Genomic DNA, 14,007 nt, shown 5'->3' on the forward strand with positions numbered 1-14,007 from the left:
AGGAATTCAACAATTGAGCTACTTTAAGTGTAAATATTCTTTGCATCACGTTGGGCTAAAGATCTGACATAGCTTCTAAGTCGTATTCCGGATGAGCGTCAGTCAGGCTCTGTCTACGAGGAATAGAGTTTACGACGATGTTTACATCATGCGGAGGGACGCTTGGCAGATGGGGACTTGAATGAGGCCTACAATGAGATAAGAAATAGCGTAATGTGGCGGCACTTCTACAATAGCTCTAAGAAAGAAAATTAGCGGAAAGTGGGATCCATAGATCTATGTAGGTTGTAGATATGGTGTGTCTTACTCTTGAGTGAATCTTGACAATAGAGGTCCATGAGTCCATGACTCATGCTAAGAATAGAATGAGCCGAGACCTATTTGTATACTGAGTATTGCATCCCAAATCCAAATTTGAGATCTGTTCGTAGAAGTAGCAACGTATCGTGGAATGATATGTTCGGTACCGGGGCTTCGGTGAATAAGTTGCGTCGTGGCAAGTGGGTCCTCCTCGAACTTGCGGATTGTCGTGAACTGGTGGATTGAAATGGATCACACCGAACACTTGATTATGATATCCTATAGATTTTTTGAATCTTCCAGCACCGCAACTCTTGTGCACTAGATGATCATATCTCCCAATCTGATATTTTGGCCCCGTATTGTCTCTAGCTCGGCTTTATACGGCTCGGTGAAGTATGCCATAACCGGGGAAAAGTTTCACACGGGTGTACGTAGTCGGCCGGCTAGATCCGTCATAGTCAAGGGCCAACCACGCAAGCGCTGCCGTCATCAATCAACCCAAGCTTTTTCAGTGGAGTCGCCTTTCGTTGAGCTAAGAATCGTTTCTATGCATTTGTGTATCTTCGCCTGGCTGACCCTATCCACAATGGCTGCCATCAAGCCAATCAATACCACGCACTCTCTTAAAGACCTGATGGATCGTCCTTGTTAGTGGGGATAATGCCCTCAAGACGGGGCATCATGGCGTACTTGAATCGTAATATAAATAGATGAACTCCAGTGTTGTCCTCGTGGCCCCAGCCCCATACATTCGCTTAAGACTATAACACTGGTGGCTGTTCCTTTTGGCTCCTCAAGTCGTTTCATCCATCTGGAAGTCAATCGTTGCATCTGCCTTTTCTTTCGGGGTTCATCCCATCGTGTTTTATTCATAAATCAAAATGGCTATTTCCTCCTACCTCAAATGGGCTGCACTCATTTTGGCCACCGCTCAACTCGGTGCTGCTCAGACTTATACTAGTTGTAACCCGCTGAACAGTTAGTCAATGTCATCAATTGCGATGCGCTAAATTACCATAGCTGACTTGAAATATCACAGAGACCTGTCCCGCAGATACTGGTCTTGCCAAGTGGGAATTCAACACCGACTTCACTTCTGGCTCCTCGGCATTCAGCAAGTGGAACACCACTGCTGGAACTGTTGAGAGTACTTCTCTTGGTGCAAAGTTCACCATCTCCGAGCAGGGCGATGCCCCTACTATCGAGAGCGACTTCTATATCTTCTTCGGTCGGGTCGAGGTTAAGATGAGAGCTGCAAATGGCACTGGTATTATCAGTACTACTGTGTTGGAGTCTGACGACCTTGACGAGATTGACTGGGTGAGAATTGTCTTGGATATATTTGTATGCTAACTTCATCATTGCTAACTTTTAACAGGAGCAAATTAGCACTTACGACTACTCCATCGAGACTGACTACTTCGGCAAGGGCAACACAACTTCCTATGACCGCGCCACTACTGTGAACGTGACAACTCCTGAAGAAACTTTCCACACCTATACCGTTGACTGGACTTCCAGCCGCATTGAGTGGCTGCTGGACGGCGAGGTCGTTCGCACGCTGAATTATGCCGATGCTCTGAACGGCAAGAACTACCCCCAGACCCCCATGCGCATCAAGATCGGTATCTGGGCTGGTGGTGACCCCGACAACGGCGAGGGTACTATCGAGTGGGCTGGTGGCGAGACTGACTACACTGCTGGCCCATTCACCATGTATGTCGAGTCTGTCAAGGTCATCAACTACAACCCTGCCTCCGCGTACAAGTACACCGACAAGACTGGTGACTACACCAGCATCAAGGCCACTAACGGCACCACTTCGACAAACCTGGCTTCCACTTCCAGCTCCGTTAAGGCTTCCTCGGCTTCCAGTTCTTCATCTTCCAAGTCCTCGGCCTCCAGCTCTGCCAGCTCTGCCAGCTCTTCTGCGTCTGCCACTGTTTCTGCTGCCGGTTCGATCTCGCCATACTCTGTCTTTGCGACCCTCATGGTCGCTTTCATTGTGTGTGTTTCTCGCTCTAATTGAATGTATATTATATGAATGCGGGAGGTTGAATACCTCACATCAATGGAGGAGCTCAGAATATAGATAAATACACCGACCAGGTTCGTTCCTTTCTCACGATTTATAATGGGTATAGTGATTTGCTAGCTAGAAGAACACATTGAACTGAAATAATTATTGAATGTCCACCCACTCAGGCATTGATGAAAACCTCAGTCATTCCCGAAATCGTTCGTAAAACCAATTAAACGACGAAGGCTCTCGGGAACTTGTAGCCTTGACCGTCAACACCGTAGCCACCCTGAAGGCACGTAATAGTCGAAGGATTGGGGAGTTTTGCATCTTGTCGTATAATCTTGGCAAACAGCCGATATCGACAAAAGGCAGCTCGCCAAGTTCGTTTGCTAGAGAACTTTCTTCAACCTAAAAAATCTAGAGACCGCTTTTGAACCCCACGCTTTTACCTAGGTGGCATACTCCGTGGCCACCTCAAGTTCGACTTGCGGCCACAAAATCGGTCGAGAAGTTTTATAAACTGATCTTCAGGTTCACCCTACTTCTTGTGTGATGCGACTATCTTTATGAAGGAATTCTCAAAGTTATAGTTTTAATATTCTGTATCAAAAGGATCATCTTGCCAGCTTTCAAGTTTGAAATGCCGAGTAGCAATGCATCCGTCCTCTTAGTACCGGGCTTCTCCAAGGCAAACCTCCCAGAACACTTACGATCAACTTTGAGACACAGATAGGAATAGAGAGAGATATACATGCAGATAGAGACCTATTAAAAGCGAGATTAATATATGGAGAGGGATACTTTCTGTATGATAATATTGCTTCTAGGGACTTGGAAAGAATAATCGTTCCTGCCCTTGCACATAGCCGCATAGCTTAGTGTGTTACGCTCGTGTGGCTTGTTGAGATTGTGATTTTGTTGCTCCCTTAGGTTCAAACCCTCGTAAGAGCATTTTTCTATCGTGTACAAGGGTATTTCATCCTACTCAGCAAAGAGTACAGTGAATTGGTTGAGAATTACCATATTCCTAATCTTCGTAGGGTCAAATTAACGGAACAGGATCCCGAACAACATGAAATTACAAAAGGCTGTTTTTGGCAGCGAAAATGTTATGTGACTGGCAGTTGTCGAATTTTGCCTTCGGATTCGGATCATTAGCAATGGCATACTCAAGCCTTACGATTCATTGTTTTGCCGTCTTAATGCCCCTTTCCCTGTCAGTGTCCTAACCGGGCCCGTCAGACCCGATTGAACGAAATTTAGCTCTAGACAAACAGCGCAATCGCGTAGACCCGTTTAAAACCGATGCAAGGTATTATTATCTTGGCTAGGATACCACGTGGTGATTGCAAGCCAGCACATGGAATCCCTGGATGTTGGCAATGTTCAAAATTATTCCAGCCCTACATAGACAAGAAACGGCATTAAATGACACGGGCAGCCGATATTGTTGTTCGAATGAAGAAGAAAGACAGGGATTTTAATTTCTAGTGATCCTCATAGCAGAATAGAGGGAAGTTCTGCATGCACAGGGATTAAGTGATTGATCAGATTCGTCAGGAGCGGCGCTGGACTTAAGAGAGTCATCACCCGATGCTCTGAGCGTTTCCTTTCACCAACAGTCGAGGCAGTCAGTGACGATTCCTAGTCTCCCAGTCTACTACAAGCATGGCAACGTGCATCATTGGCCTAGGAAACGAAAGCATCGGTCGTGAAAAAAAGCAAAGAAAAAAACAAAAGAAAAGAAGGAGGGGTGATGACTGATCAAAATCTTTCAAGAGACAGAGTTTGGCCCCCACGAACCATAATGAAACGGCAACACCGAGAGTGAACTTATGAAGTAGCATTAGGTTGATCTAGAGTCGACACAGACTCTATGATCAGGATTTGGATTTAAGTTTCTCTATTTGGAACCAGAACCAGAAACCGCTAATGGCTGGAGGTCGCAGTCTAATTGGCTTTGTTCCAATCGAGATTTTGATTGCAGCGCTAGAGATCACGTTGCATGGGCCTGTCTTGGCAGGTTCCTGCGGCCTGAGCTGTTCGAGAATAGTAAAATGTCTGTGAATTTTATTCGTCGGGGCTCGCTGTATATCAAAAGTCCGAGTATCCGGGTTCCACTTCGATACGTAGTACTGTCGCTAACGTTAGCGTCTGAACTGGCTTTCAGTAGCCACGAGATTGGATCGACTAAGACTTATTTTCGATCTGTCGTTACAGATAAGTAGAGGCGATTTATTGAGAGTTGAAGAGAAAATGACCAGGATCAATGCAGGGATCAGAAAATACCGCATTGTCTGCTTCGTGCAGTTGGGATCAATGGGGGGATGGGAACAGGGATCGCCCGGCTTCGGCCCGGTGGGGCAGTGGGCCATCAACGCCAATCATTGGGATCAAGCAGGGATCAATATGTACGCCAAGGTCAAACTTGCAGGGTTCTCGCACATCTAATTGGCCTACGAAGCCTGCATTGTGCTTTTTGTGCCTATCTGGAACCAACCATTAAAGGCCAGGCTTGGACTGTGATGAGCTGAAGCTGCGAGCCACCTACTGGGGTTAGTGACTCCGTGGAGCTCGGTTACAGTGCAAATTACCATTAAATGGCCACTGGTCGCGATCTTGCAAACCACGGCACGCCAGATCCATGGTTCAACCGGAGGAACGCCTAGCGCGATGGAAAACAGCCACATACTAATCGCTTCAAGCGTCTGATTTTCTATAGCCTTGGAACTCATGTCATATATGTCGCCGACGACATCTTCTCATCCTTTTCATTCTGACGCCTGGGCACGATGAAGCCAGAGTTGCGAGAGACGTGGACGCCCGCAATCAACGTTCTAACATGGTTTATGCTGGTCACTTCCATACTGAGTGTCTTTACCCGGCTAGGCACAAAGTACTGGATCTTTCGCAAGTTGACAGTCGACGATTTTCTTAGCATCGCTGCTCTATTGGCATGTGTCGGTCAGTCTATTGCAGTATCTGTGGCCACCGAGGGTGGGCTTGGACAGCATTTTCTTCCCTTGGCGGCATCTGATGTGGAAAAGATGATGAAGGTGAGAGATTGCATTGCTTAATGAGATATTCGACTTGAATGGAATGAATACTAAGAACTTGTTCTGGTACCTAGTCTCAATACGCTGCAAACATCCTCTTCGTTATCGGCATGTGCTGCTCAAAACTCGCCCTAATGATGTTCATTCGCAATCTATCACCTGCGTCCCTCGATCGGCAGTTCGCTCTCAGCTTGGGGATGTTCATCATTCTATGGGCAATTACTGGCGTCTTTACGGCAGCGTTTCAGTGTCATGTTCCCGCTACTTGGGATTACATCAATGGCGAATGCTTTGATTTGGTACGTAATGATATGGGATAATCTCGGGGAAACACTGTTAACAAAATCTCAGGTCGCATGGTGGAACTACCTCGGTGTCACTAACATTATATCGGAAGCGGGAATCATTGCGCAGGCACTGTTGGTCATTATCCGAGTCCAGGCAGATATGCACAAGAAGATTGTTCTTTCCAGCGTCTTTCTATTTCGAGTTGTGTATGTGATCCACACCAAGTCTTGGCTCCTATGCAAATTAAACTAACAAAATATGTCCAGCGTGGTGATTGCCATTATCTGTCAGCTAGCCTACGCGAAAGACACGAAAGGATCGGGAGACCCATCATGGGATACATGGACTGTGGTAGTTTCAACTCAAATGACTCAGGCATTGAGTATCGTCACTGCCTGTTCTCCTCAATTCAAACCTTTTCTCGACAGCCTTCGGTCATCGGGAATGAGTTTGGGAGGAACCAGCTATGGGAGCAGACAAAGGACTTATGCCGGAACCACCTACAAAGTATCCCGTGGCCATCGCACGGGAGAGACTCCGAGCGAAACACATGAGCTTGTTACTATGCCGGGAGATACTGTCAACCAGACTATCGTGACTTCCTCGCCAGACTGTGACGCCGAGAGTCAGACGAGCCAGTCGCAAATTATTCGGGAGGTCCGAACATGGACTGTGACTGAGACCCGACGGGAATATGGCTAGAATAGGTCAATGTTTAATTTAGATCCAATTTGATTCAATTTGTATGTACGTAATAAATCAGCACGGAAAGGGGATTTGGAAGGATGCGACTAAGAGGACGTAGTACGTGTGCGATATGAACTACTAAACAGTGCAACGAAACTAAGCAAGCCGAGGAGAAGGACGAGATGAAACCAAGAATACTACCTCCTCAAACCGGTCAAGTGGGTCTGGTTTAGTCTGCTCAGAGGCATTATTATAATTATCTAATTATTTGATTGTACAAGGCTTTATGACCTGGCGAGGTGAACCGAGGGTGGAGCTGATCCTTAGCGTTGAAACACAAGACACTAGATATCCACCAAAGAAAAGCGATCAAAGTTTAGACTCGGGGGTGGAGACGCCACTAACCATGGAGTGGCAATGCCCCTCAGCTAGGGATGTTCCAGATTTCAGATGGAATGGACGAACAGGCGACCACAATGGACTTGACCCCCTTGCTAGATTAATATCTCGCTTGTTAGCGGGCAACCAATGCCGAAATCTGGCGCCATGCTTGAGAAAGGCACCAATTCGATCGGTCACTTCCGCCTCTGCGTCCATTTTGGGGAATATTAAGAAGCTGTTAATAATTTTTTTTTCCATTAACTTAGCGCATTAGCGTGAGTGGGTAAATACAAGGAATCGTCCAGACGTGCAATTGTCCCGGAATTCGCTGATTAGCTCTTCGCGTACCCTCTGTCCCCGTTGAATCAAAACAGAGAAGCTCCCCTGGTTATTCCGGTGTTCAATTTTCCCCTCTCGTTTCTCTTCCAGGTGCGCTCAATATGTCTTCTCATCGGATGAAGCAGACAAGCACGATGGGTATGCATGAGATCGACAGCCCCACGAGCGCTGAGCTCGATGATGCCAACCTAGCACGCATGGGAAAGCGGCCAGTTCTGAAGGTAGATCCTCTGGCTAAGCATTCTTGGTGAATCACTTCAAGAAGAAATATTTACTGATTTGACTTAGCGGAATTTTGGATTGATGTCGATATTGGGTTTTAGCTGCACCATCCTGATTACTTGGGAGGGAATCGTTGTGTGAGCAGTCTCCTGCGCCCGAAGCTCGTATTGAGCCCATGTACTGACTATTTGTTATTCTGCAGTCTATTTCTACAGGCATACTCGAAGTAAGTGATCTCTTGAAGCCTAATTTCCCCCTTCTTAAAAGTGAGACTAACGAACACTACAAGTGGCGGCCCTGCTGGTGCAGTCTATGGCTTCATTTTCGTTTGGATCGGGGTTGCGTCGACTTTCGTCGTTCTTTCAGAGTTGGCCTCAATGTATGAATCATTCCTGATCCCTTCAAAGAAGTTTTATGGACTAACCAACCGAAAGGGCTCCAACCTCTGGCGGTCAATACCACTGGTGCTCGATGCTCGCCCCACGATCTGTAATGAAAATCTTCAGCTACATAACGGGTACGAACTGGTCACCGGGGAACAAAGTATTTTGATTCAATGGAGCTAATTATTTCTCTGCAGGTTGGCTTACCGTTATCGGATGGCAAGCAACATACGCAACCTCGTGCTTTCTATGTGGAACCCTTATTCAGGGATTGATCGTTCTCACTCAGAGCAGCTACGTGCCAAAGCCCTGGCATACGACACTGCTGTTCTGGGCTGTTGCATTGTTTTCAGTTGGCATCAACTCGGCCGGTGGCAAACTACTACCACGATTTGAGGGATTCATTCTCATCCTTCACATTCTGGGATTCTTTGTCATCCTGATTCCTCTGACTTACATGGCGGACCATGGATCAGCGCATGAGGTTTTCACACAGTTCTTGAACATGGGCGGGTTTCCCTCTCAAGGTCTTTCGTTCTTCGTCGGTATGGTCGGCTGTATATTCGCTTTTGCTGGTGGTGATGCCGCAGTGCACGTAAGTTAAATAACCATCTTGACCTATAGTTTTCGAGGGCCACTAACCCTTATTGCCCAACCAGATGTCCGAGGAAATCACCAATGCGGCAACGGCTGTTCCGACATCAATCATGCTCAGCGTCTTGATCAACGGATCTCTAGGTTTTGGCATGCTTCTGGCTATGCTTTTCTGCCTCGGGGACGTTGAATCCGCACTCCAGTCGCCCACAGGGTATCCTTTCATGGCAATCTTCTTGCAGGCCACAGGGTCTGTCCCTGGGACCGCAGTGATGAGCTCTATTGTCACTACCATGGGTATTACTACGTCTGTCGGTATGCTAGCTTCTGCATCACGCCAGTTTTGGTCTTTCTCTCGCGACCGAGGTATTCCGGGTTGGCGAATTTGGAGCCAGGTATGTGCTGTCTTTAAACCTTGACATAGCATACATTGATTCTAATTCCAATAGGTTCACGGAGGTACCGGTGTGCCGATCTACTCGGTCCTTCTAACAACTTGCGTTGTCTGCCTCCTCGCTCTCATCCCCATCGGGTCGTCGGTCGCCTTCAATGATCTTGTCGCCATGTCAATTTCTGGTCTCTATCTTTCATACATGGTTGTCGCCGGTCTACTTCTCTGGCGACGCTCCACCGGTGGTATCAGCAATGCCCGAAGCAGCGACTCGGCTGTCGTTAACACTGTCGGCGCAAAGCTTGTGTGGGGTCCATTCCACCTGCAAGGTATCTGGGGAATTTTGGTCAATGCCTTTGCGCTTGTCTACATGACTATTGCTGTTTTCTTCAGTTTCTGGCCTCCATCATGGGTTGTCACTGTTCAGACTATGAACTTCAGCGTCGTTGGAACTGTTGGTGTGATCTTCCTCAGTCTCGTTTACTACGTAATTCGAGCTAGAAAGGTATATGACGGTCCCATCGTGGAAATTGAGTAGATAGTGCGGAAGAGACCGACGAGGTTTTTATATTGGTCGTGTGTATATTACCATTCTGATTCATAATATCTTGGAGAACTTGGGGAATTAGATAAAAAGAGCTAGTTTTTGTCACTTAGATGTCTTTTTTCCAAAGATGATGCAAACATATAATCATTTCCATATTCTAAGAAGTGTAGTCGCGAGGAAATTGATCTTTGATTTGCTCCTTTAAGGTTACCAGCGATCTTTAATTTTCATGGGCGTAGCGAGCTCTCTTTATAGAGCAAGACATAGTGCCAAATGTATATCTTGATCTGCTCTCCTCCCAGCGCCCTGTACCTCTGGGCCCTGCGTGTCCTGTCCTCAAGCAATAGATACTGAGACCAAATATAACAATAATGCGGCAGAAGAAGACCAGGGGCCTGAGGCTGAATGTGACGGCTGTCGTTTAAGTCCCTTGCAAGCGCTATGGAGATCGGTATAGAGTGGCTAGCTTCCGATGCTAGGGCCAATTCTGGGTCCAAAAAAACAGGATCAGATCCAAAATGTGAAACGTTGATCAGCCTCATCGCAGCCTTGGCAACTCGAAAGCTTGGGAAGCTTAGATGTCACTTTGGGATATGTCAATGCTAAATTGATTATACCTCTTCCGTGAAACACTGATCGAGATTTCTACCGAGTCTGAAGTCAAGGTCACTCAGCTACACTTATCTTTCACAATTAAACACTTTGAAAGTTGACTTTACTTCAAATCATACAATGACTGTTAAAGGCTCTGTATTTCCCGTGAATTCCATAAATACTGCAAAGATAAGATAGAAAACACAAGTTGGACAGAAAGCACTGTTATATACTGTTTAACGTTCACAAGATTTACAATTACAAACGCTAAGCTCAAGTTGAAAATATTGGACACGATTTCGGGGTTATGAATCAGCATCTTGAGCTGGCTAGCCCTCGTGTCGATGCGTTGTAATGCTAGGCGTGGTATCAACATTGCTTGATGGCCAGGTAGAATAAGTAGTATCGTTCTCGAAAACCTGAATACAAGTTAAAAACGTGTCCAATCCGCGTACCCATCATGAATTCGACGTCACTTACAGCAGGGTTCAGCGGAGGAAGATTGGGGTCAATATTAGGATCCCAGAAAGTGGCATTCACCGGCTCTTGAAGTTGCGCAGGTGGAGATAGGGATTGTTGAGGAGTGATGAATGCCTCAGGACGCAGCATGTTTCTCATATAGGTTTCAATGACCGAGTCAAATCCTGCTTGGGGGAATGGCGTATTCGGGGCATTATTTGCAATAAGCCCTGAGGAACTAGGGACAGGGGAGACGCGGCTTTGGTCCATCGCAGTTGTGTAATCGCTGAAGTAGGCACCCTGGCCTTCACATTGCTGATTACTCTGACAATTAAAGCACTGCAAGCAAGGACCTATGGACAGTCCCATTGGCTCATTGACACCACTCTTTAAAGACTGGAAATCATTTCCGATCGGCGATGCGGAATGAGACCGTGAGATAGAAGGATTGGTTAGGGAATATGCTGCGGGCTCAGTCTTGATCAAAGAGGTATGCCTTTTCCTCGGTGAGATGAAGTCACCACCACTATTGAGTACTCTTGTTAGATTACGAGCTCTTGTTGTTTGTAGAAATCAATGATGACTTACTGTCGTGCCATGTGCTGAGCTAGATAATCCGCACGGTGGAATGACTTGTGGCAGCCAATATATGAGCAGGTGTGGGATTTCATGCTTTTGTGACTCAATTCATGTCTTCTTCTATGCTCAGCACGCGTAAAAATCTGTTTGCCGTTAGAGAAACTGGGGGGATGAGACTCGTGATGTGGTCTTGACAAACCTTTGTACATCCCGGGTATTCACATGCATGGACTCGCTTCCCTTTCTTAGCCTTGCTAACTCGATTTTCGGTGCTTGCCGAGGAGGGTGAAGAAGAGGTTTCAGTTTTGCGGCTCCTGCGCTTCGAAGTGGAGGTTTGACGGCTATCCCTCGTGCTCACCGTCGAAGTGTGGGGGATGTACTGTGTTGATGATGGCGGCGAATCCAAACAGACTGGCAAAGGGGCCATAAAATGGCTTGGAAACCGGGGTAAACTGCAACTGGCAGACATTTTCGAGTAATAAGACAGAGAGTCTTATATCAAAAGAAGGGCAATGTTGGAATATGCGGGTGGAAGAGGCAGTCAGTGCTTGCTGCTGTACGTGGTGAATATGTGACGGTGGGACGGCTGTCAATATCTTGCAGCAATATAGATGTAGAACAATGGAATGGTCTGCAGAGTCATCTGAAGAAAAAGGACCAGACTTTTCGACGCAGTTTAGCTGGGTCAGGGTCAGTGGCTTCTATAAATCTTCCGAGGAGCTGAGCGGATCAATAAGGATGGGCTGATTTGCGGAAGGGTAATTTAAAATGGGCCAGACCGTGATGGGTTTGGCCACAATGGACCAGGAGGGATAATGAATCAGAAGGGAAATAAAGAAATTCCGAATTTGGAATAAATAATAAAAGTAGAGGTGAAACGCGCAAGGCACATCGACTAAAGATTAGCGTCAGACCGGGGGGAGATGCTAGTTGATCATCTGAATCCACAACCCCCGTAATGCCCGTTCTGTCTCTGCTCGAACACGGCTCATCGAAGTGAATTTGGATCTCAACAGCTTCTCCGTTCAGTCTGCAATTATCCTATATGGTGTGGTGTATAGCTGACTGCCACAATACTGCTTATGGATAATACCGCAATAGGCTGTTGTTGGTATCGTCCTAGATTGCTGGATGATCCCTGCAAGCAAGCGCCGTTGGATTCTCCTCGCCCCAGTCAAAACAAGCGATTCCCAGGCAAAAAGCTTATCGGATCAGTCGGCGGCTGGCCCTCGAAGTGTGCACTAGAGTGACGGCCTATAAATCGGCAAGTGGCTTGGTTGAGCGGTTGTTTTACCAGCCCATACGCAGCCTCAGAAGGGAATTCCCTGGCGTTCTCAACCAACGCAAGAACCTTTCTTTTGGGAAATCGAGACGACAAGCATATCCCTCCGGCTCAAACCCGGGGAGGGACGGGCCACCCCTTTCTCAGATGGGGCATAGTGGGGCGATTGATCCTCACGAGGATGTGAGCGGGCGGGCGGGCGGGCAAACGACCCTAGGCCTTGAGGGTAATAGGGCATGGCAAGCAGCTCAGGCAATTGAAGAATGCCTCCGATGATAACATGTTTGTTTGCCCCATGGTCGCAAGCAAACATAGTACAGTATGCAGGGCAATTAAGATACATAGCAGGATATCATGCTCTGAAGCAAGCATGAATTCCAAAACATCCACATGGCAAGCCGTTGGGGTTGTAGAATAATGAGCCGTGTTTGATAACCACGACCAAGTTTGCAGATGAGTTCTCGAACGTAGCCAACCACAGTCTTCATAGAGGAGAACCGTTCAAGCCAGGGACAATTTTTGACTGTGCTCCGGTTAGCGTGAGCTGCAGGCGCAGATGAAGGGTGGGGGCTCTGAGGTACTACTCTATAATTGGCCGATTGAGTGGACTCTTCCTCCATCTCGAGGATGATCTGCGACAGCTCGGGTGCTGGCAGCACAGGCCATCGAGTCATCGACGGCATCAACCATCCGAATCGCGACACTACAATAAGCGAGTGGACTGATGGGGCTAGGAAAGGGCAATCTGGTTTGCGATGTTCAGTGGTGTTCCTGTGCCGCGAGTGCGCAGCTTTCTCGATCCCTGTCTGTGCCCCCTGAACTTGATGGCCAATGAGAAATCACAAGAATGTTAGAACCTGGGAGGCTCTCCGTCGCCACTTCTGCCTGGCATTGAGTAGTGAGTCTCCGACGCGGCTCAATAATATGTCGGCCCTCCCATGATGCCGTGGTTTGCATCGTCGATGGCAATCTGCTTCATTGGCAATCCTAAAGTTCTTTATTAGCCCCCACGATGGCACGACCACATCCGCTCGGAGCGAGGCCTGCCAACACTGTTCCATCTTCTTGAAAATACGATACCTTGTGAATGGTGATCATTCCTGCCTTTGGTATGCCGGACTCAGGTCACTCTTCCAACTCATGCATCTATCCACGCTTGGAAGCCTAGCCCATCATCGCACGATCCTTTACGATCGGCCGTCGAACGGTCGAACCAGATGTGGAGGTTTACTGCTTTGTGTCAGAACCATAAATCACAGACCAGCAGCCGATCGCGAAAGTGAGCCTTGCGACCCTGGCAGAGATTTGCATCCCGCCCCCAATGGATAAGCCGCCGGTGGGTGGGCGGAGTTGTGTCTTCGGAGTTAACACTCTATCCCAGCATACTCTTGACCCCATTATTGTGAGGCTGTATAGCTAGACTTTCTGCACTTACCTTAAGTAGACCGAGGGTTGAACCGGATGTGGATAATGCGAGGGGCTCACGCCTTTCTTCTTCACATAGGGATGGGGATGGGGTCGGGTAACTGAACAACCATAGCATCGAGCAAATGGGGGCAATTTTTTACCAGTGAAAGATGCATAATGAGAAGGACAGGCAAGGATCCGCATCCTTCCGCTGTTGGGCTTCTGTGAGGGGTTGAAGTTTGAACACAGCCGACCTATGCCCCATGGAGATATCTGCCCTTGAAACAAAATTACTTATTAGTGCCCTTTGATACTTTTTCTATACCTCAACTATGCCATCGCAGACTTCCGATCTTGATGTTTCAGCTCTTAGGATTTTAGGTGGGATGAGATAGGATCGCTGTTGCATTTACCACCAGGAGCCGTCCTTTTCGATCCTTCCGGTAAGTGGGCTATGCTCCGCGTTGCTCTA

The 14,007-nt window shown here is 47.4% G+C and overlaps 4 protein-coding genes across 4 annotated transcripts; 3 read left to right on the forward strand and 1 right to left on the reverse strand.

Annotated features, from left to right (window-relative positions):
- Positions 1–1,184: 1,184 nt before the first annotated feature.
- On the forward strand, positions 1,185–2,332 carry N7473_012378 (glycoside hydrolase family 16 protein; the record flags this gene model as incomplete). The annotated part of the gene is made up of 3 exons (XM_057158317.1): positions 1,185–1,281; positions 1,343–1,623; positions 1,682–2,332. 3 exons carry the CDS (start codon positions 1,185–1,187, stop codon positions 2,330–2,332), a joined length of 1,029 nt encoding a protein of 342 aa, XP_057004167.1.
- Positions 2,333–4,955: 2,623 nt separating this feature from the next.
- Positions 4,956–6,540, forward strand: N7473_012379 (uncharacterized protein). The gene is made up of 4 exons (XM_057158318.1): positions 4,956–5,382; positions 5,457–5,681; positions 5,734–5,876; positions 5,937–6,540. Exons 1-4 carry the CDS (start codon positions 5,119–5,121, stop codon positions 6,370–6,372), a joined length of 1,068 nt encoding a protein of 355 aa, XP_057004168.1. The 5' UTR covers positions 4,956–5,118; the 3' UTR covers positions 6,373–6,540.
- A 376-nt stretch (positions 6,541–6,916) lies between these two features.
- On the forward strand, positions 6,917–9,348 carry N7473_012380 (choline transport protein). Its single transcript, XM_057158319.1, has 8 exons — positions 6,917–7,298; positions 7,366–7,436; positions 7,502–7,525; positions 7,589–7,678; positions 7,734–7,816; positions 7,880–8,277; positions 8,342–8,671; positions 8,726–9,348. The coding sequence occupies exons 1-8, from the start codon at positions 7,179–7,181 to the stop codon at positions 9,203–9,205; spliced, it is 1,596 nt and encodes a 531-aa protein (XP_057004169.1). The 5' UTR covers positions 6,917–7,178; the 3' UTR covers positions 9,206–9,348.
- Positions 9,349–10,030: 682 nt separating this feature from the next.
- Positions 10,031–11,528, reverse strand: N7473_012381 (uncharacterized protein). Its single transcript, XM_057158320.1, has 4 exons — positions 11,046–11,528; positions 10,856–10,989; positions 10,289–10,793; positions 10,031–10,227 (listed from the first exon to the last, which is right to left on the reverse strand). Exons 1-4 carry the CDS (start codon positions 11,313–11,315, stop codon positions 10,138–10,140), a joined length of 999 nt encoding a protein of 332 aa, XP_057004170.1. The 5' UTR covers positions 11,316–11,528; the 3' UTR covers positions 10,031–10,137.
- Positions 11,529–14,007: the final 2,479 nt, after the last annotated feature.

This window comes from Penicillium subrubescens (genome assembly GCF_028828155.1).
Source record: "Penicillium subrubescens strain IBT 31985 chromosome Unknown utg000010l_segment0_segment0, whole genome shotgun sequence".
In the NCBI taxonomy this organism is placed as follows: domain Eukaryota; kingdom Fungi; phylum Ascomycota; class Eurotiomycetes; order Eurotiales; family Aspergillaceae; genus Penicillium; species Penicillium subrubescens.

Excerpts from the sequence above, each read along its gene's own strand:
- N7473_012379 (XM_057158318.1), top strand. The coding sequence starts at position 5,119 with ATGAAGCCAGAGTTGCGAGAGACGTGGACGCCCGCAATCAACGTTCTA. Across the intron at positions 5,383-5,456 it reads ATGTGGAAAAGATGATGAAG|TCTCAATACGCTGCAAACAT; the intron begins GTGAGAGATTGC and ends TCTGGTACCTAG. Across the intron at positions 5,877-5,936 it reads GTCTTTCTATTTCGAGTTGT|CGTGGTGATTGCCATTATCT; the intron begins GTATGTGATCCA and ends AAATATGTCCAG.
- N7473_012380 (XM_057158319.1), top strand. The coding sequence starts at position 7,179 with ATGTCTTCTCATCGGATGAAGCAGACAAGCACGATGGGTATGCATGAG. Across the intron at positions 7,817-7,879 it reads AATCTTCAGCTACATAACGG|GTTGGCTTACCGTTATCGGA; the intron begins GTACGAACTGGT and ends ATTTCTCTGCAG. Across the intron at positions 8,278-8,341 it reads GTGGTGATGCCGCAGTGCAC|ATGTCCGAGGAAATCACCAA; the intron begins GTAAGTTAAATA and ends TTGCCCAACCAG.
- N7473_012381 (XM_057158320.1), bottom strand. The coding sequence starts at position 11,315 with ATGTCTGCCAGTTGCAGTTTACCCCGGTTTCCAAGCCATTTTATGGCC. Across the intron at positions 10,990-11,045 it reads AATACCCGGGATGTACAAAG|ATTTTTACGCGTGCTGAGCA; the intron begins GTTTGTCAAGAC and ends AACGGCAAACAG. Across the intron at positions 10,228-10,288 it reads TTCCTCCGCTGAACCCTGCT|GTTTTCGAGAACGATACTAC; the intron begins GTAAGTGACGTC and ends ACTTGTATTCAG.